Raw genomic sequence first — 22304 nt, 5'->3', positions numbered from 1 at the left:
TACATGGTACATGTCAATTGTCATATATTTAAATATTTTGATTTGATTGACTGATGTATAAGATTTTTTAAAGAAATGAAATTAAAATATATCATGTCAAAATATATATAATAATAAAATGTATTGATTTCGAAAAATACGAAAATGGAATAAAATTATTCTTGGGTGTGTTTATTTTTGTCTTTGGTAGTTAAAAACATTTGTATAAAAACACGACCAAGGAAAATTCAAAATTACAGATTTGATCAGGATTCAAGGAAAATAACCAGGCAAAAGTGAAGTACAAATCACAATACTTGCAACAATAAGCACAAGATTGGGTGAACAAGTTGCAGCAAAAAATGCGTATCTATAGAAAAGGCCAATAAATATAGTACACTTTTCATTCCACCGTGCAGTCTTTTTCTAGCAAAAGATTTGAAGAAACTATAAATACTCTTTTGTAATGGCTTCTTCCAACTCTTGAAATTCCCACGCACTGTCCGCCGAATATTCTCCTGATAGACGAAGAAAGAATCAATTTGCCAAACATATAGCAAAATAAAGAATGATATTAAGTAAAGAACCTTACCAATGGAATCTCTGCGCAAGGCAGTCAAGTGTGCACAGCTGCAAGTAGGAAAAAGTAACAGAAAGTTGAACTCCAATTTATTCTAAACGTCCACAAATGAAGATTTACTAACATACTGAAAGCTAACAAGGTCAAAGAATGCTGTTTTGTGTATGCTACCTTCCCAGAGCCTTCCCAAAATCAGCACAAAGAGATCGAATGTATGTTCCTTTTGAGCAAGTTACCCGGAAAACCACATTTTGCCTGAATTCATAATATACATTTGTAAGCAAGAAGAAATAAGCAGTTTTATTAGCAGAATGAAGATAATTAACTTATGGGTGTAACATAGTGTTTAAAACATGAGAAGCACTAAAATAATGCACATAATGATAATTTAAAATGCGGGAAAAACACAACGGAATCCACTCATGTAACCTATCTTCCAAGCTCCTTTCAACGTCGAACTGGAATACTGAAATCCTTCTTGGTGAAAGTTCAATACTTTCTCCTTTTCTGGCTTTCTCATACATCCTTTCTCCACCAACCTACCAGATAGGGACCATATCAGATTAAAGCTTCCAAAGAATATGGTATTGTTGGATTTTCAGGCTCTTGATACCAAACAATGTTAGTAATTTTAAATGGACTTGTGTTCGCTTCAGAGAAAGGAGAGTTCGTTCTCCCACATGGATTATGTTTCGATTCAATGAGAAAATACAGAATGTTATTAAAATTATTTTTCTTTCGCACACATGCAAAAAAAATGTACTGTAAAGAATTCCTTGCAGATTTTACTCCAAAACAATTTCATAAGGTAATTGGCACATATTCTCTTCAGGTTTCGAGCATAATCATTTAGATTTTTAATATATGTGTTCCAAGAACATGCATATTCCTCATGTCAAAAGTTTTAGAATTACTTATGTTTATTGTCAAGCTATATAGCACACAAAAGCACAAACAAAAATGTTATCACATATTACAGATTGTAATGCTCAGCACCTAAAAGCTGTTGTGGAATACATCTTACTTTAATAGCGGAGAACATCGGAGGGACTTGCCATGTTTCTCCACAAAAGGATGCGGCACTTTTCTTTATGTCATCATCCTTGATGTGTTCCCAAGGCTCGCGTTGGATGACCTGATTAATCACATATTTTCACGTTGCAAGACAAAAACAAATGTCAAAGAACAAGGAAAGAATAACATTTAATTATCTTCGTTGAGTAAAGAAAATGCAATTGTCCTAATGTTTTGTTCACTAGCGCGTTCAATGGAAAACAGAAGACAAAAGTTATGAACTTGTGAAACATAAAACAGAATATAATGAACACACCGGTGAATCAGCATCCCAAGTTGAAGTAGCTTCTCCTAAACGGAAGATTCCACTATATCCCTTTATCATGCCTTGGTATCTGTAAGTTAAATGTCCATATTTAAAAGAAATCACCTATACATAGTCACTAAAAAAAGTCTTCTATCAACACATCAAGTACACAAAATAAAATGAAAGCTTAATTAAAAAATTAAAAATTAGAGAACAAATCTAATATCCACATATGACAGATTTTCATACTCATGCTGTTGTTCACCTTTCAACAAACTTGGTGGCTTTACCAACGCATACAATCAATAAACCCGTAGCCATAGGATCTAGAGTTCCAGCATGCCCCACCTACCATAGGTAAACCTTTTGTGAAGTCTCAAGTATTAAGAGCAGTGTGTAAGAACATATGAACTACTTGATAAAGTCTAAATAATCACCTTTTTCACTTGGACGAGGCGTCGAAGCTTTCCACAAACCGTAAATGAAGTCCACCCTGTTTACACTGATTATCAGATTGATAGTTTTCTTCTTTTCTATTTTCTTTTAAAATCAGCTAAAATAGAGAACAATTTGGTCTACTTCATATGAACTTCAACACTTAGAAGATATCGCAGACACAAAAATTCACCTTTAGGCTTGTTCACCAAAACCACAGTCCCATTTGAACCATCCCATTTAGGCGGAAGACCAACATTTCTCGTTGAAAGAAACGGCTCTGGAATAACTATATCTCCATCATTTTCATTGGGAAATTTCTTCAAACACTTGAAGAAGTCCTCTACTTTCTTCTCTGTGATATCCTCAACCTTTACATCATTTGCTTCCTTGTCGTTGTCCTCAAAAAACACCAATCCTCTGTCATCGTCGTTTGCAGCTTCGACTTGTGATTTCGACACGTTCTTCTTCTCCTTCTTGGGATTCGATTCTCCCGGCTGGAGAAACGCCTTATCGAAACACTGATCGGGAAAATACTTCTTCTCCAATTGATATACCATCTTGTAATGCTTGTTTTTCTCCCAGGGATAAGCAAACGCGTCATAGAAATACAACTCCTCCTCCCTTTTATGCAATGTCCGTAGCTCCACCACCTCTTGCTTCAATTCAATATAATCACTCTGATTACCCCGGTGTCCACTCTCCTCATCCGAATCCTGATTCTCCGTACATCCTTTTCCTCCTTTTGTTATAGTACTTCCTTTTAGCTTTATCGATTGAAACCTCTCCCTTACCATCGCCCTTCTCTTGAGACAGCTTTTTATCAACCCATTCGTCGAAGCCCATTTCTTGGTCAGGTTCCGAATCTTTCGGTATGGATTTCGGTGAATTGGGTCGACGGCGGCGAGTGGGATTCGCCGGAGGATTAGCTGGGCGTGAGATAATCATATCGTATTGGTACGGGTAAGGAGTGGCAGTGAGTGAGAAGAGTCGCGCGAATGGTAGCTTCAATGGGCTTCCGAGAATGGAGCGAGGGCATAAAGAATACACGGGCTTAGGGCGGGGGAGGTGGAGGCGCAGGAGCTGTAGATGTGAGCGGCCGAAAAGGTGCGAGCATTTCGCCATTTTTACATCGCTTGTTAAAGCTCAGCTTACACTTTACCCCTCGAACCATTCTATTTTCATACTTTCTTCCAAAAATCGAAACTAGTCGTGCATTGGAGCAAAATTGAGCTCAACATGGATGCATTCCAGGCCGTCAATTTTTTTTAAAAAAAATTCTTATTTGAATTTCGAATTTCATAACTTTGATTATACAAATAATAAATTCAAAATTTCAAATTCGTTTCATATCAATTTTTACAATAATTAAGTTAAATTTTAAGTATACATATTATGAATTTATTTGAAATATATTATATAAATCTTTCAACAAATCAAATATATAAATCCAAGCGTAAAAGATGATATATAAAGGGAAATTTTTTCATAAAATATTAAGAAATTGTGAGAGAGTCTCACGAATTTTTACATGTGAAACGAGTCAACACTACCTATATTTACAATAAAAAGTAATACTCTTAACATAAAAAATAATTTCATGGATTATCAAATAAGAGATATGTCTCACAAAATACGACCTGTGAGACCGTCTCGAACAAGTTTTTATTTAAAACTTATACTCAAAAACTCTATCTTCAATCCAAATGCAATCTTAAGAACGTATTAACTGCTTACAAGTAAATAATTAGTATATCTAAATTATCAGTCCTATAATTTTTAAGACGTCAGAAATAACTGCATTTCACAATTAATATGTTCTCAGCGACACTCCACAAGGCACAAAATTCTTAGAAAAGTCATTAAATATAAACCGGAATGTTTAAAGTAATTTAAACAGTTCAATCAGGCGAAGAATGCCAAGTCCAGTTCTTGATAATTGCATCAGTTTACTAAGTAGATTTATTATTTTGTCAATTATTTTTCATCATTTAATTTTTCTCTTCACCGCTTGAATGTAGCTTCGAGGGTACTGATCAGAAAGAAGACAAAATTGGCAATCTCATGGCCATCCAAGTGCTCGGACTCATGTTTGTCTATAGTAAACTCAGCCAATCGAACAGACTGTCTTGAGAGGCAAACTCTAAATCCTGCTGAATGCGGAAATATAACAAAATTAACGAATTTCTGCAAAACAAACCTAAGGAAACATTTAACCAACTCAAGTTGTAGTATAAAGGGCATACCGAAAGATGGAAATCCGGTGGAGTATCGAGTTCTAAGTTGTAAAGATCAGTGAATCCATATGCAGCATTGACATGTTGCTGGCGTACATCGGTAATGTTGCTACAATCTTGAGCTAACAAGGCGTCGTCCTTTGGTCTTGGATCATTAGAATCCATCACATTGATGCATAAATGGGAATCCACTCCGTCTAAGTCAAAAGCTTGTGTTTCCCCAGCCAAGCAAGTGGCATAATCGGTTTCATCATCCAACTGAGATGGTTCTTCAAGATTCTCCGCTGGAGTTTTCTGCGGCCGAGGAGGATGGGGAGCACGTATATTTGGAGTCCTCGGAACGACCTGAACGGTCCCCAAGTCGGATTCTTCAATTACCAAGTATGTTTTCTCGATATTGCCAGTCTTCTTCTGTTGTTGATAGAAAATTTTAGAAACCACATATTCGCCTTCCTTCTCATCTTCTTCACCTCCTATATGGTATTGATGCATGATCCAGTCACATTTGCCGGGTTTGGATCCCTTTTCCGATGTTCCATATAGAACCAAGATTTTCTTGAAACCTTTCAGAACTACATTTTCAATCACAGGCCTGGTCTTGCCAGTCTTGTGCCACCGAACACGGCACTTTGCAGAACTTTCTTGACTATGAATTATTCTCCTGCGCTTCCGCTTACCAGTAGCATATGCATTGATAGTTCTATAGAAGAAATACACACTGCTTCCATCTTTTTTGGCACCTGAAACAATCCCAAATTATCATTTGCAAACTCCATCATGAGTTCTCTAATCTTATTGACGATAGAATATTATTGATGAAACATGAAGCATTGCAGAGAAATTAGAAAAGAGAGACGTGAGAATATTATTAACTCACCAGGAAGATTTTCGGGGTGAGTGTAGCATATCCCTTCATTACCTTCCAGGGTCGGAATAAATTCGTCGATAAACTTGTGCGGTTCCGAAACCCCAACCCCACATTTTGCAGCCAAATGTTCCAACAGCTCGACATCAGATGGGTCGAACTTTACACCAGCAGGAAGCCCAGGCCAATCTTCGGAAACCTGAATGAGGTTATATAAATGTTAGCTAGTCTTGCAAGAACTTACTTCATGTAATAAAATACACTTCAATTTAATGTTAAACCGCAGGCCAAGTGCGTGCTATTATTTTCGATCGTCATACAGCATAGGCAACGATATAGGACAGATGATTAACGAAATACGATTTGAATAGTTGCAGTGATAATATAAGCACATGTGGATCAAAAGCTGATCAGTTTATTCAACGGTGAATACTCAAAAAACAAGAAAATTAAGCTTACATCAGTATTATCGATTTGATACTGGCAATTTGGGCACTCCCTCTTTACGCCACAATCTTTTATCAGATTTTCTACAGGCAGACCAGCATTTTTCACTTTTTCAGCAAGCCCTCTACCATCAATAAGCCAAACCCTGTACAATTCGAATACGCATCAGGAAAACTAGACTAAATAACAACTTCTCAAATCTCAACCAAAGAAGCTCAGCATTTTTGACATAGAAGTGAAGCACGAAACTTCAATATAACCCCGAGGAGATCAAACGAAGCAAGACACTGACCTAGTTACTAAATGAGAGCTATAAAAAGTTCCAAGTATAATTTGTCCAAAATTTGAACTTCAAGTACAAAAACTTAGTCAAGATGTATACATGTATCCACTTAATTTATGATACGAGCCTATCAACTATGCCATACATGAAGGCACAATGCATAATAATGCTCCCTAATTACACCAAATAATTAACTTCATCTAAAACCAAAACCCTTGTGCGCAGATATCGAATTCCTACTTTGAATATTGAATCGCCTCATATTTGCCCCAAAACAAACAGAAATCAGTGAAATTCTGATTAAACATCCAAAGGGTCTTCTAAATGATTCAAATCGGTCGTGCATGTAAATAAATTCATACATCGCTGCTTATAATTCACATATTCAATAATCCGAATTATGCCCAGCACTAATTACAGTCAAATTCTAAACCCATTCAATCTTCTTTTTTTCCTATCAAAATGAAATAGTATCGATCAACAATTAAAGATCGATTTCTTATCGTATACCTAACCATGATTCAGAACAGACAAGCTCCAGCAAGAACTGAAAATGCATTCCAAGTAGCGAGGAGAGTGTGGAATACGTTCCCTTTTATCCACCCAGCTAAGCTAAGTAATTAGCGGGAAATTCCAGCTTCGATATACATCGAGAGGCTCGAAATTTCGAAGACGAGGCTCGGTGGAGCATATTTTATAGGCATAACGCGTTTTAACAAAGGGTCCACCGTTGACCGAAGCGGACGCCGAGCCTCTGTGTCTGCAACGAAGCATTATTGTTGCAAGAAAGCTAGATTATGTGGGGCCATGGCAAACTTGCCCTCCAAGTTATTAATGGGAACTGCAGATTTTCACGCTTTTACCATTTTACCCTAATGGTTTCGACTTAAATGAGGTTAGAATTGGAAATTCACCGTGCTCATGATTACTAGATGAGCTGGTAAGAAATCTTTAATTAGATTTTCATGGTTTGCTTGGTTCGAAATCGAAATCTAAATCGATTCGAAATCATTTACGTTTCAGTATTTAAATTTCGATTTGATTTGCGTTCAGAATTTTCTTTTTTTTTTCGATTTATTCAAAAAAATGACAGCGCTGCTTACAAAATAATTAAATGCTATTATTCAATAATTATATCACAATACATTATGATATTTTTTTTATTAAAATGGGGTTGGTTCTATTTAAAAAAAATCAAATACTATAATTAAATTGATATGTTTCTATATATTTCAGCAAAAATTATAGTAATATCGTCTTACATATCAATTTTGTGATACTGACTCAACAAAACTCATGAAAACATATTATTTTTTATGTCAAAATTTTTTTTATGATAATTATGAATCTGATCGATACGTTTCACAGATATAAATATGTGAGATCGTCTCAGAAAAAACTAACTCATAAACTTGAGACAATAACATTTAAGTTGGGTTTATGGCTTAGGTTACGATTTTGAATTTGATTTCTTATTTTTTAAGATTTTAAACAAAAATATATGCCATCAACTTTGTTTGTAATTTAATTTGAACCAAATTATGGTCGGATCGATCTTTTGTTTACACGGTAAAAGTAATTGGTCATATTTGTGATAGTAAGTAATGTGTTTATATTTATAACTGATGAAACAAAAGTTGTAATTATTAGTGAGTAGGTATCTTGTAAGACGGTCTCACGAATCTTTATCTGTGAGATGGGTCAACCTTACCGATATTCATAATAAAAAGTAATAATCTTAGCATAAAAAGTCATACTTTTTCATGGATGACCCAAATAAGAGAGCTGTTTCACAAAATACGACCCGTGAGACCGTCTCACACAAGTTTTTGTCATTATTAGTACAAGGACTATGAAAGTGACATTAAAACATATTTTTCATTTAAAATTTTGCTATTGTTTTATTTTTGGATGTTTTTTTGAAGTTTTTACAAAATATAATAAAATTAAATTAAAAAATATGAAGTTAGGAGGGTCTTTCGAGTTTAAAGAGATTACCGAGAAACATCTTCATGATTTTCACCTTGGCTTTCCCTGTAATACTTCGGTCTTTTTCGTTTTTGACATCGTGGAATTATTTCAATTCCCAAATTAAAAATGGATATTATTATTTAGTTTTATTTTCCTTTTGCTAATTTAATTTAGCCAAAAACTTATGTGAGACAGTTTCACGGGTCGTATTTGTGAGACGGATCTCTTATTTTGGTCATCTATGGAAAAAAAATATACTTTTTATTATGAATACTATTGTCCAAATATTTTCGAGTTGAAAATAAGTAAGTCTGGGTAATACATATTACGTGATAAGATACTTGATGATTATGGATTTTTAACTAATTCTATTTTAAAGAAATTTATTTCATTGAAAAATTTATATGATAAGGTGACTTGTTAAGTGATGTTATTGTATGTGCCGTGTGCGAAGCCTTGAGCATGAACAAAAGGAAAACAATCATTATTAGTTTTACATCCCTTAGGTTCAGGAAATATAAGAAAGAACCCCCAAATTTCTGAAGCAGGGTTCGTATTTAAACATTCTAAGTTTTTACGTCACGTATATGTATAGCCTAACGTTGTGTACCAACAAATTGTATGTAATTTCGCATTACATGGACAATGGGGGAAAGACGTGTGTATATTTTGGATGATAAGGATGTCAAGATTGTTTCAATCTATTGCACGGGTAATTTTTATTTTGGAAAACTATTGGTAAAAGATTGATTTGGAAAATTTCTTCATTTATTTATTTTTATGGGCAATATAAACGATGGATTTCATAATCTTATGACTAGGGTTAATGAGATCCTACCCATGTGGGCATTGCACCCATGATAGAATGGATGGTCAAGATTGTCCATGCATAATGTAAGGAACCCACAATTTTTTTTACAATTGGTAGTTTGCACAAATCTTGGGCATCCAATCCTTCGTGGGGGCAATGCCCACAGAGTAGGATGAAATAAACGTTTTTCTTTCGGTTGATTCATGTGAAATCCATTGATTGAAAATTTATTCGTTGTTTACCTAACTTAAACAAAACAATTAATTTTATCTTCTTGTTAATTTACACACAAATATTTGAAATTCACCGTGATTAATATAATTATAATATCATCCAAATGTATAAAAGGTAATCCAAAATGAACGAGGTGAGGTGACGTGAGTTACCATTCCCAATCCCAAATTCAGGTTTTAATTCGCAGAGTATGACAAAGTAAGCCAGTGATTATAGAGAAACGATCAATTCGACAAGCATAAATGTTAATTACTGCACAAATGCATTTAATTTTATTCAAACCCAAAATATTAATAACTTGGTGGAATTTGCTCCATGAGAATTCAGCTTATTGATAAGTCATCAAAGCAGGAGCAATCAGCTGACTGATCAGTCACCAAAGCATTCACCCACATCAAACATGATTTTGGGATTCAAAAAGTTGCTAAAAAGAAAATCGTTCGTAGCTGCAATTACTTCTAATAATAATAATAATAATTATTCAGTACAATAAAACAAAGGACGGAAGCAACTCCATGAACAACATGCGAAAAACAATTCAACAGCTAACATTCCCAAGCATAACCCTAAAATTTGCAATGTGCAAAGCAATAAATTATTGTTTGCACAAGAAAAGGTGAAAATCACATTCTACATAACGCAGAGTGCTAAACTATGGAAAACCTTTATTCAGCTGAAGCCAAGAACTCTCCGTGGATCCAGCTGACCACTGCAATAACTTGACAAGACAGTCGACAAGCTCTTGTCGACCCTTCCATTCTTCGAAAGGTTTCAAAACAATAGGAGCTTCTATGGCAGCAGAATTCACACATAACATTGTGTTGTAATCCTCATCACCAAAATCAGGGAGAGCCTTTGCTTTTTTGTCCCAAGGGTTCCATACAACTGTGCATGATGAACATCTTTTACAATGGTATGTTGGAACTGATGCAAAATCTACAGAGCATGACAATAAAGTGCAAATAAGATATCATAAATGACAAAACCTGCATCTGGCAAGCCATCTTTGCGTAGGACAAGGGTTCTTTTCTTCTCGTGATCTATCACGGCTATCTTAGTTGGCGTGCTCAAATACACCCGGTCAATCTATAAAATAACAGATAAGAGGAAAAGTTTCCTTTTTGTAAGTTTGAAATTCAAGTTTAAAAAGGGTGTGCATGAAAAAAAGAGTGTTGAACAAAAAATCAGAAGAAAAAGGTGATATATAACAAGTTACCTCGCCATCAAAGGTAATTGCATCTGCCTGCTCAGTGAATCTCTCTTTTTGTAATAAGTTATCAAAGTAGTCGAGTGTCTCCAAGCCCTCGACACGCACTTCACTGCAAATCAAACAGCATCACGCAACCTTTCTGAAAGGGTAGTAAAGTATCTAGCAAATTAAGATTTAAAAAGGGAAATGAAAAAATCAAATTTCTCACCAACTTGATTAAAAATGTGCGACTGAGACATGGACCCACTAGACCAGAAATCAACAAAAGATAAAGAAAATAGCAAGAAAGATAGCTAACAAAGGTAACAAGGCAAACCTGATGTCAGATACCGACAGGTAATTGCACAACACAAATGTAAAGGAGAAGGGCTTGTTATCAGTATTACGCACGCGAGGTATCAGGGTGAGCTTGCCAGCAGTTAGAGAGATGCGCAAGCGCAACTCAAATCTGTAAAAAGGATCAGAACTAGATTGAAATCTTTTAATATTGCAGTATAATATAGTTCTCCTTGATATGAGACACTGCCAACTACAGAATAGAAACAAACATACCCACTTCTTTGCCTTACTTGTTATCAATTCCAATTTCTATAGCTTCAATGAATCTTTTATGCCAAAGAAACCCAAGCATGATCCAAATCTATGATAATATTTTTATTCTCATCCATTTTCGTAATTTAAATTGGCTTTACAAACTACTCAAAGACCTCGACTTTTAAACTCCGTAAACAGAACAAGTATATAGTGGGATTAGCTGTACAACTTTCGATCCTGCATGCATTAGGTTTGATTATTTACTAATAGAGGTGTCACATCATTTGCATCTTTACCTGTGCGGCCAAATCTTCAGATCATCTTCTGTGGACTCCAGCATAAGATCCACAGTTGACTGATTGCTGGCCGGGGGCAAAGGCGAAGGAGAACTGTCCAGGGACCATAATCGAGTGCTTGCAAATCCATGTTGCTCCAGTGAACTAGAGTTGGTGAACTTAAAAGTGCAGACACATCATAAGAATACAAAACAACATAAGATGGTCCTGTCAAATTTACAAGGTTATTGAGTCTCACCTGTGGGAAGTTTATGTGTATACCACTCCTGATGGCTTTAGAAGACCTCCGCACAGCCTGCTAAACAGAATAAATTCAAATGTGTCGTAGAAATTAAACTTTTTCAGTATTTAATTTATGATCATAAAAGGTATATCATCTTGCTTACTCGGATCACATAAAGATAACAGGTTTACCTTACTGCTCATGAAGATCATCTCCTCCCTTCGTTCATTCTTCCAAGATACAACCTGGCCGCCATGCAAAAGCACCTGCAGCAATAGATTATAGATCATTTACATTTCTTCCTAATCCTCATCTAGAATACCGTACTGCGATCAAATCAGAAGTAAGGTAAGCTGTGTGACCACCAAGAGAATTCCTCGGTGAAATGGTCCATAACAGCGAGCAAACTGCAGGGAAATAGTAAAATAGCCACAAAATTGAAAGATCGCAAACCTCGGCACTTGAGCCAGAGGGCTCCGACAAAACAATCCTCGGCGATCCATCGCCCTCCTGAACAATATTCACCGGCATCTTGCTTTTTCTCAATTTCTCTCTCAAATTGCTCACAATTGGGCGTATTTTTCCTTTCCTCCACTCCAGCTACACACAAACACACGGAAATCAAGCCAGAATGACAAAACACAGAAATTAATTCGTGGACAGGGAACAACAACCACAGAAAAAGATACCGTAAACGCAATGCAAGCAAATAATCGATAAAAAGGGATAAATAACAAATACATAGTTCATTAAACAAACACAAATGAAATCAATCATACTTTTGGCGTTAAAAAATAAGATCAAACGATAAATATAATAAAATATCTGCTTCGATTGTGATTAACAGGCCACGATCGTCTCGAGATCATGACAGGTTGCAATTATATACAGCATTAAAGCACAAATTCCAACGAATTCAAAAAAAAAAAAAAAAAACTCACAACAATGGAATCGGAGTCGATTTCGTCCAAAGCAAAGAGAATCGAATCGCGAACTTCAGAAACCTTTTGAAGCCATTGGATTCTACTTCTGCGGAGAGAATGGTGTCCTTTTCTGGGCCTACGTCTTGAATTTTTATTTTGGATTTGGGCCTCTAATTGTAGTCCTTGAATTGGGGCCGCACACGTAAGCGAATTAAATGTAGACGGCGACACGTCATCGATTCAGGGATTTGATTGATATACGATGGTGGTCGTGCATATTTTTTTTAGGACGAAAAATAAATTTTATTGTTTATTAGATAAATTTATATCTGTTGTGAAAAAGTAAAAATTTATGATAAAAAGTAAAAATCTCAAACTCTCAAAATTTACCAAACTACACACTTTATAATATTTTTCTCTCTACTCAATTGTGATTTTCTTCACAAATAAGAGATCTATTTATAGAGTTTCTTTACACATAATCCAAAAATAAAATTCATAATCACCTACATCATCACACACTAATTTTCAATATTTACAACTCTTATTTTCAACATTCAAATATTAAACATTCAAATATTCAATACACACATTTTAAATTATTTTTCAACACTCCCCTTTGTGATGATGATCATGATACGATGATGCCTTCATTACGTGTTTTTGTACTGCCTCGTTAAAAACCTTACTAGGAAAAACCCATTGGGATAAAAACCATAGTAAGGGAAAAAGAGTGCAGTCACGTAAACTCCCCCTCATGTTGACACGAACAATTCTTTACAAATTTCGTAGATTGCGCATCCCAATATTATATATGTGTTTTCTGAATATTGACGTAGGCAGTGCCTTTGTGAAGAGATCTGATGAGTTTTCACTTGATTGAATGTGACGAACATCAATACATTTATTCTTCTCAAGCTCCTTGGTGAATGCAAAGAACTTAGGAGGAATATGTTTAGTTCTGTCGCTTTTTATGTATCCTTCTTTCATTGAGCAACACATGCAGCATTATCTTCATATAGTATCACAGGCTTCTCATCGAATGATAATCCGCATGAGATTTGGATATGTTGGGTCATTGATTTTAACCACACACATTCACGACTTGCTTCATGTAGTGCAATAATCTCGGCATGATTTAATGAAGTTGTTACGAGCGTTTGTTTCTGTGCACGCCAAGATATTGCAGTGCCTCCACCGAGTAAATACATATCCAGTTTGGGAACGTGCCTTGTGTGGATCAGATAAGTATCCAGCATCAGCATAACCAATTATACTTGGATTAGCATCTTTTGAATACAAAAGTCCCAAGTCTGTCGTTCCTCGTAGATAACGGAATATATGTTTAATTCCGTTCCAGTGTCTCTTTGTTGGATATGTGCTAAATCTTGCCAACAGATTCACGGCAAAAGATATATCAGGCCTTGTACAATTTGTAAGGTACATAAGGGCACCGATGACACTTAGATATGGTACTTCTGGACCAAGAATATCTTCATCATCTTCACATGGACGGAATGGATCCTTTTCTTAATGAAAACACAAGGGCATATTGAATTATTTACATATCCCTTTCCATCAAGTGATCACTTAGTCGATTATACCACATTTGACCTGATTGCTTTAACCCATATAACGATCTTTGTAATTTTACAGAATAACATTCTCTGGGTTTTGAACTTTGTGCTTCAGGCATCTTAAATCCTACAGGGATTTTCATATATATATATTACTATCAAGTGATCCATATAAGTAAGCTGTAACAACATCCATAAGACACATTTCTAAATTTTCAGATACTCCAAGCTAATCAAATACCGAAACGTAATTGCATCTATCACGGGAGAATACGTTTCTTCATAATCAATTTCAGATCTTTGAGAAAAACCTTGTGCAACAAGTCGAGCTTTATATCTTACTATTTCATTTTTCTCATTTCGCTTTCGAATAAAAACCCATTTGTATCCAACAGGTTTTACACCTTCAGGTGTAAGGACTATAGGTCCAAAAACATTACGTTTATTTAGCGAATCTAATTCAACCTGGATGTCATCTTTCCATTTTATCCAATCCTGCCGATTTTTACATTCACCAAAAGATTTTGGTTCATGATCTTCGTTATAATTTATGATGTCGATTGCCACATTATAAGAAAATATATCATCAATTTCATCTATATCTTTTCGGTTCCATATTTTTCCAGTATTAATGTAATTGATAGAGATTTCATGATTCTCGTCAGTTTGTGGTTCTGACAGAACATTTTCATCATCATCTGTTTCTTCAGGAACATCATTCTCTATTTTGTGATCATCATGTGTTTCTTCAGAAACATCATTCTTTATTTTGTGATCATCGTGTTTCTCTATGAATTTTCTTTTTCGAGGATTTTTATCATTGGAACCGACTGGCCTTCCACGCTTAAGGCGTTTAATGACATCATGAGTCTCTTCCATTTGTTTCTTTGGAATTTCAATTCGAGCAGGGGCATTTGCAGCATGTATATATGATTTAGTTACCCCTTTTGTGTCTGCAAATGCATCTGGTATTTGATTTGCTATTATTTGCAAGTGTACAATTTGTTGTACATCTTTTTCACATTGTTTTGTTCTTGGATCCAGATGTAGCAATGATGATACATACCATGTAATTTCCTTTTCGGTATGTTTCTGTTCTCCCCCTAACATTGGGAAGATTTCCTCATTAAAATGACAATCAGCAAAACGTGCTGTGAACACATCGCCTGTCTGAGGTTCAAGATATCGAATGATTGATGGACTATTATAACCGATATAAATTCCAACATTTCTTTGAGGTCCCATTTTATTTCGTTGTGGTGGTACAATAGGCACATACACCATACATCCAAAAATTCTCAGATGAGAAATGTCTAGTTCTTTACCAAATGCAAGCTGTAATGGGGAGTATTTATGATATGCACTTGGTCTGATGCGAATTAATGAAGCAGCATGTAAAATTGCATGTCCCCATATAGAAATAGGGAGCTTTGTTTTCATAATCATTGGTCTAGCAATCATTTGCAGACGTTTAATCAATGATTCAGCCAATCCATTCTGTGTATGTACATGAGCAACAGAATGCTCAACAATGATTCCCATAGACATACAATAATCATTGAAAGTCTGGGAAGTAAATTCACCAGCATTATCAAGTCTAATTTTCTTAATTGTATAATCGGGAAACTGATTCCTCAATTTTACTATTTGAGCAAGTAATCTTCCAAAAGCAACATTTCGAGTTGACAATAAACATACATGTGACCATCTGCTGGAGGCATCAATCAATACCATCAAGTATCTGAATGGTCCACATGGTGGATGGATTGATCCACAAATATCACCTTGAATACGTTCAAGAAACATTGGTGATTCAGTTTGAATTTTGACTGGTGATGGTCTTATAATAAGTTTTCCAAGAGAACATGCTTTATATTGAAACTTATTATTCTGAAAGATCTTCTGGTCTTTCAGTGGATGACCATGTGTATTTTCTATAATTCTTCGCATCATTGTTGAACTAAGGATGTCCCAATCGATCATGCCAATTGGTTAATATCGAAGAATTATCTACTACCATGTTTGATTCAATGGGACTTATATGTGTATAATGAAATCCAGTAGGGAGCATTGGTAGTTTTTCAATCACATATTTCTTTCCTGATTTATATGTGATAAGGACACATATATTTCTCATTCCCTTCATTCATTGTTTGAGTATCATACCCATGAGAATATATATCATTAAAACTCAACAAATTTCTTTTCGATTGTGGTGAATATAAAGCATCATTGATCAAAAATTTTGTACCATTAGGTAACAAAAATTGTGATTTACCACATCCTTTAATCAAGTCTACAGGACCTGATATTGTATTCACCGTTGTTTTTGTTGGTTTTAGTTCCAAGAAATATCTTTTATCTCGGAGGATAGTGTGCGTTGTACCACTATCGGGTATGCAAACTTCAGCTTTGCTCATAGCATTTTCCATATTTGAACTTCAAAAAAATATGCAATGAAATAAATTACATGGAAATATATATTTAAATATAACACATATCATAATTATACAATAAAAAATTATTCTATGAATACATGAAAAATAAATTATTATACATTTATATTCTACCATTATATTGTTCATTTTCAGAGAAATCGTTGAGAAAATCTGTAGCATCAAAATTGTTCATTTCTATCCACCAACATGTTGATCATTTCCAGAGAAATCATTCATAAAATCACCAGCATCAAAATGAGTTGAATCACTCAAACGGTCACTGCGTTCAGTGAAGTTGGTCTCTTTTTCTTTCCCCTTTAATGATTCTTTATAAAGTTTACAAAGGTGCTCAGGGGCTCGACAAACTTTGGACCAATGTCCTGGAGTACCACATCTGTAACAAGAACTTTCATATTTTTTTGAGTGATTCTCATTAACACTTGTAATCTCATGATGCCTTTTCAGTGGATGGTTTGGGACGCTATTTTGAGATGAGTTATAAAAATAACTATCTCTATTATTTTCAAAACTACGGCCTCGACCACGACCACGACCACAGCCAATTCCACGTCCACGTCCACGACCTCGACCTCGACCAAAATCTTGTCTTTGAATTTGATTTTGGTTTCGAGGTTTAAATTCATTTTTACTTACAACATTTACTTCTGGAAATGCTGTTGATCCAGTGGGTCGGGACTGATGATTTCTCATTAATAGCTCGTTGTTTTTTTCCGCCACAAGAAGACAGGCGATGAGCTCAGAATATCTCGCAAATCCACGTATTCTATATTGTTGCTGTAGAGTAATATTTGATGCATGAAACGTGGAAAATGTTTTTTCAAGCATCTCAGATTCTGTGACCTCATGTCCACAAAATTTTAGCTGCGAGATTATTCGATACATCGCTGAATTATAATCACTGACTTTTTTAAAATCTTGGAATCTTAACATTTCATTCATCACGGGCGGTCGGAAGTTTAACTTCCCTTATATGTTCAAATCTTTCTTTCAATCTTTCCACAAAGCCATGAGATTTTTTTCAGTCAGATATTCACATTTTAATCTCTCGTCGAGATGTCGACGCAAAAATATCATGGCTCTTGCCTTTTCTTGTGATGTACATATGCCATTTTCTTTAATAGTCTCGCTTAGACCCAATGACTCAAGATGCATTTCTACATCTAGATTCCATGGCATATAATTCTTTCCCGTGATGTCGAGCGCAACAAATTCGAGCTTTGTTAAATTTGACATGGTGGTACTAAAAAAAATTACGATACATTTTATTAGTTAATGAATACTGCAATACAAAGTAATGGATAAACAACAACTACAAGCATTTGTAAAAATAAAGAAAACACACGAGGAGGATATTCTCCGATAAATACAAGACTCGTGAGTATGATAACCAAAATAATTAAAAATATCCTTGAGAAAGCCATCTTCTTTTTTCTTCGAAAAATTTGATGATGAATAATTTTTAGAGAAGAAGAGAAAGTTGGAGTGATTGAATGTGTTTGTGAGATCATATTTATAGGGCAAAAACTAGCCGTTTTTTACCATTTATGACCGTTGGTGTACAAAAAAATAATGGTATGTATTTGTATAATTTTATGGTAATAATATGGTATATATAATATTAGACATGTTTAAATAATTATGTATATCATATCATAATATTATAATGAGTGTCATAATTTATTTTGTTTAAAAACCTTATAGGCTTTTATACTTGTCGTATCCCTTACCGGGAGTGTGGGATGTCGTCTTAACATCCTCCCAGGATTTATAACAAGTTTATGAAAAATTTATTTTTATTATTTCTAATAATAACATTATATTGTATATTAAATAAATACACAATAAATAAATAACAGTAAAATAAATTTTATTACTTTTGTTACCTTTTTCTTCTGTTTGGAGCTTGGAAAAGTATGTAGGACTTTTAGAGCTTCGTGCTGATAACGTGTTGTGAAAAAGTAAAAATTTATGGTAAAAAGTAAAAAGCTCAAACTCTCAAAATTTACTAAACTACACACTTTATAATATTTTCTCTCTACTCAATTGTGATTTTCTTCACAAATGAGAGATCTATTTATAGAGTTTCTTTACACATAATCCAAAAATAAAATTCATCATCACCTACATCACACACTAATTTTCAATATTTACAACTCTTATTTTCAACATTCAAATATTCAACATTCAAATATTCAATACACACATTTTAAATTATTTTTCAAAAATATCGAATTAATATTTATTTTCTCAGTATAGTTTAAATTTTATTATGTGACCATTGTTTTCTTTATTTTAGTTTCCATCAATTTCAAATATAATTTCATTTTTGTTATATTTTTAAATTTAAATAATTCTCAGCAATGTTATGCAAACAAATTAAAGACAACAATTAATAATTATTATTTTTTATTTCTTGAAAACATATTATCAAAAATTATAATTAATGGTACAAGGTAATTTCAATTGTTCAAACCATACAACATCATAAACGCGACAAACGATCAATCTTTTAACAATCACTCTTTTAACAATAACAATTACTACTGTACTCAGCGAAAAAATCATCCATTTACAGGGATACACAATATCTTTTGAATTTCTTATCATCACCACAATATTGATGATTTCTTAACTAAATTTACTAAAACTTGTATGTTATTGGATAATGTATTGATTTTGAAAAAGAAAAGCAAAGTGATGTGACACCATAATTCAAATAAATAAATAAATATATCCAGCCACAGTGCATGACTTGCATGCAATTATTCTTTTATTTATTCCATTCGGGAGAATAAATTGACGACTAGAATTATCCCTGGAATAAACAAACAAAAGATTGACTCAAAAAAATAAACAAATAAGAAGGAATTCTCATAATTGGAATTTGGCATTTGGAGCATTCCATAATGCCCAATATTGTTCCCCACCCACCATATGACATTTTCTTCAAATTATTTAAATATTATTATTTCATTTTAGTTTATATATATATATATATATATATATATATATATATATATATATATATATATATAATTTTGATATGTTGCATACCTACCGTACAGACTTATGTGAGCACCGATGAGGTGTCACTCACCCATTGGATGTGCAATATTTCTACATTTCATCACATCCAATGAGTAAGTGACACCTCATCGGTACTCACATAGGTGTGCATCGTAAGTGTGCAACATATCAAAACTGATATATATATATATATATATATATATATATATATATATATATATATATATATATATACACTTCCGATCCTGTGCATTTTGGACACGAGTACAGAAATAACCTAACAAACTTGGGCTTGCGCAGATAGAGTGCGAGTTTGAATGGATTTTATATCTTTTGTTTTTTAGGGTAAAAAAACATACATATACCTAACAAATAAATAACTGGATTCGAAAAAGAAATACCCAATTGATAAGCCCGCGGCCATTATTTATTTAATTATTTAAAAATAGTCGGCATTATTTTTCTATCATCACTATGTTGTGCTATATTTAAAGGTAATGTCATGCTTATTTACTAATTTTATTCAGGTGCTAGATTGTTCAGTGCAGTTAATACAAAAGTTTTGCTTGGGTAGGAGGATCATAATGTTGGATTTGATGTTTGCCGACTTGGGAAATGTTTGTTTTATCAAGTTCAGAATTTGAATTTTGTTAAAATTTGATGTTCTTCAATTGAGTTTGATTCTCGGCAAAAATTGAGAATTTTTTTAATGTACTATTGTTATACCTTGAAAAAATTATGTTCATTTTGTGACTGGGTGCTTGTATGTCGTGACTATTATTTTACATTCTCGCCGCGTATGCTTTTTTGGCTAGTATTAATAAAGGGTGAGTCCTTTAATTAGTAACTGATTTTTTTTTTTTTGGTTAAGCCATATTTTTTCCCAATCTTACCCTCGGCTCCTACAGGATAAAATTCCTCTATTAGAAATAGTTTACACCAATATCTTCTTGTCTGTTACACCCATATTTTCTTGCTATGTGTCTCTTTCCCAACTCCATCAACGTTCGATGTCTCTCTCCACCAAACACATAGGAAGAGATTCAGTGTAACACATGTAGGCAATTATTGAAATAGTTGGGGGGAAAGCTGTTGGGGGAAAATTTGATGAAGTAAACACGGTTCATTCGATACTACTTTTGTGGGCAGTGTCTTGATCAATTCATATTTTGTCATGTGTGAATGGGGTTTTTTTTTTTAAAGATTTGACCAACCTGTTCAAATCCAAATGGAAAATACTTGTCACGTGTCGTCCATCGGCTGGTTCAAGGCAATGTCCTTACAGCCAGCGTCGACTGAACCAGTAAACACCTTTCATCTTTAATAAGAAATCTCCATAAATAGATATCTCTCCACTCATTTCATATCATCTTTATTTTCAAGTTCTTCTCTCATATCAATATATTTTTATTTGAGTATCGTTCTAAAATTTTTGTGAGGTGTTTTGTTAACTGTATTAATAGAATGTTTGTTCTATTTGGAAACACAGTGAGTTGTTGGTTGTATACCATAAAATATTATAATGTTATGTCTTTTTATCTTGCCCGTATTTTTTAGTCTAATAATTTTTATGAGCTTTTTCACGTAAATATTGATGTCTAATTTTCTTACACTTGGCTATAGATGACGAAGTAATGTCAAATATCTATGAGATAAAGATGACAAAAATTATTTGGGATACTTTGACAAAGATGTACTAAGTCAAGTCACTATACAATAGGATTTTCCTAAAGAGAATGTTTTATACTCTTCGGATGGTGAAATCATCATCAATGACCTATCATATAAAATACTCTATTTGTCCAACACCTCTATGAAGCATAAAATAGATGAAAAAGAACGTGTAGAACTTTTACTTCAAAGTCTAACAATTCATATAATCAACTTATCATTGATTTAACCAACAATATCCTCACAAACTTTTTAAACTTCGACGATGTCTTAACTACGATTTTCAGATAAGAAAGTTATAAATGCAAGAACAAGGAAGATATGTTTGTAATTACAAAGCAGATGGACAACAACTCTAGTAGGAACCAAATGTGAGATAGATTAAAGTCAAGAAGTAAGAAGAAAATAATATTTACTGTTTTAAATGTGGTGGTAAATGAAACTTCAAGAAAAAGTGTACAAGTATAGAGAATGGTTCTCAAGGGAATGTGGCCAATACTTCACACGTTAGTGAAATATTATTTAGCGAACAACAACAGTTGCAAAGACATATACAAATTTTGTGACACGTTGATTATGGATTCCGGAGCTACGTGGCACATGACGTCTTGGAAAGAATAGTTCGATCATTATAAACCAATCTCAGAAGAATCTGTATCCATGATAAATGATCATACTATGAAAATCGGTGTGATCATTACTATCAAAATAAAAATATTTGATGTCATCATTCACATTATACAAGATGTACGACATGTGAAAATTATGAAACTATGTGTCTTTGGTTTCTTTATACATGGATACAGTGAAATCCCAGAGATGATAGCAGAGCATATCTTGGAATTGGGTGGAGAAGCTAACTATCACAAGTTTCATCCCCTACTTAACAAATTTCATCCAATACAGTTCTTCTTGGGTCCCGATGCAGGCATTGTAGAAGGGAACGACAGTTCATCTCACGGGGTCAATACAATCGGAATAATAAGGGCCCAACGTGGTGATGGGAAGGAAGCTGTTGTATTAGCTAGCCACACCTTATAAATCTGTCAAGATCACTACCGGCAAAGCCTTGTCGCTTGGAATTGCGTACTCCGTATTTTCTCTGCTTTCTCGTGTTACTTGGCTTGCTAAGGATATTATATGGTTTGCCGCAGATTCGAAACACAGTGAGTATACTGCTGTTGCGGCATGGCTGAGAGACTATAACACACTTTCGTTTAA

At 34.1% G+C, this 22304-nt stretch overlaps 3 protein-coding genes across 5 annotated transcripts; all 3 read right to left on the bottom strand.

Annotated features, from left to right (window-relative positions):
• Window positions 1-221: 221 nt before the first annotated feature.
• Window positions 222-3468, bottom strand: LOC140826539 (uncharacterized). The gene is given in 10 exon segments (XM_073188920.1): window positions 222-497; window positions 572-609; window positions 731-814; window positions 989-1098; window positions 1584-1694; window positions 1890-1968; window positions 2146-2228; window positions 2318-2373; window positions 2509-3037; window positions 3039-3468. Coding segments are annotated over 10 exon segments (1563 nt in total). The 5' UTR covers window positions 3441-3468; the 3' UTR covers window positions 222-426.
• A 694-nt stretch (window positions 3469-4162) lies between these two features.
• On the bottom strand, window positions 4163-6852 carry LOC140828272 (SUPPRESSOR OF GAMMA RESPONSE 1-like). 3 transcript variants are annotated; one of them, XM_073191258.1, is made up of 5 exons: window positions 6663-6852; window positions 5877-6009; window positions 5430-5616; window positions 4562-5292; window positions 4163-4468 (listed from the first exon to the last, which is right to left on the bottom strand). In XM_073191258.1, the coding sequence occupies exons 1-5, from the start codon at window positions 6704-6706 to the stop codon at window positions 4412-4414; spliced, it is 1152 nt and encodes a 383-aa protein (XP_073047359.1). In that variant the 5' UTR covers window positions 6707-6852; the 3' UTR covers window positions 4163-4411. The 3 variants fall into 3 exon arrangements, with proteins under 3 accessions (XP_073047359.1, XP_073047360.1, XP_073047361.1); XM_073191259.1 differs by having other exon boundaries at window positions 4164-4465; window positions 6663-6851; XM_073191260.1 differs by having other exon boundaries at window positions 4164-4468; window positions 6658-6849.
• A 2732-nt stretch (window positions 6853-9584) lies between these two features.
• LOC140826538 (putative glucose-6-phosphate 1-epimerase) lies at window positions 9585-12483 on the bottom strand. Its single transcript, XM_073188919.1, is given in 10 exon segments — window positions 9585-9901; window positions 9903-10048; window positions 10150-10249; window positions 10380-10482; window positions 10690-10821; window positions 11204-11361; window positions 11442-11498; window positions 11618-11692; window positions 11880-12026; window positions 12368-12483. Coding segments are annotated over 9 exon segments (918 nt in total). The 5' UTR covers window positions 11958-12026; window positions 12368-12483; the 3' UTR covers window positions 9585-9832.
• Window positions 12484-22304: the final 9821 nt, after the last annotated feature.

Source organism: Primulina eburnea, chromosome 3, assembly GCF_022965805.1.
Source record: "Primulina eburnea isolate SZY01 chromosome 3, ASM2296580v1, whole genome shotgun sequence".
In the NCBI taxonomy this organism is placed as follows: Eukaryota; Viridiplantae; Streptophyta; class Magnoliopsida; order Lamiales; family Gesneriaceae; genus Primulina; species Primulina eburnea.
The sequence above is the reverse complement of the archived record's forward strand: the minus strand, read 5'-3'. Positions and strand labels throughout refer to the sequence as shown.

What these genes read in the sequence shown, in the direction of transcription:
- LOC140828272 (XM_073191258.1), bottom strand. Translation starts at nt 6,706, where the DNA reads ATGCATTTTCAGTTCTTGCTGGAGCTTGTCTGTTCTGAATCATG. An exon ending in CTTGTCTGTTCTGAATCATG is followed by an intron (nt 6,010 to 6,662) that starts GTTAGGTATACG and finishes CGAATTGTACAG; the next exon opens with GGTTTGGCTTATTGATGGTA. An exon ending in ATCAAATCGATAATACTGAT is followed by an intron (nt 5,617 to 5,876) that starts GTAAGCTTAATT and finishes AACCTCATTCAG; the next exon opens with GTTTCCGAAGATTGGCCTGG.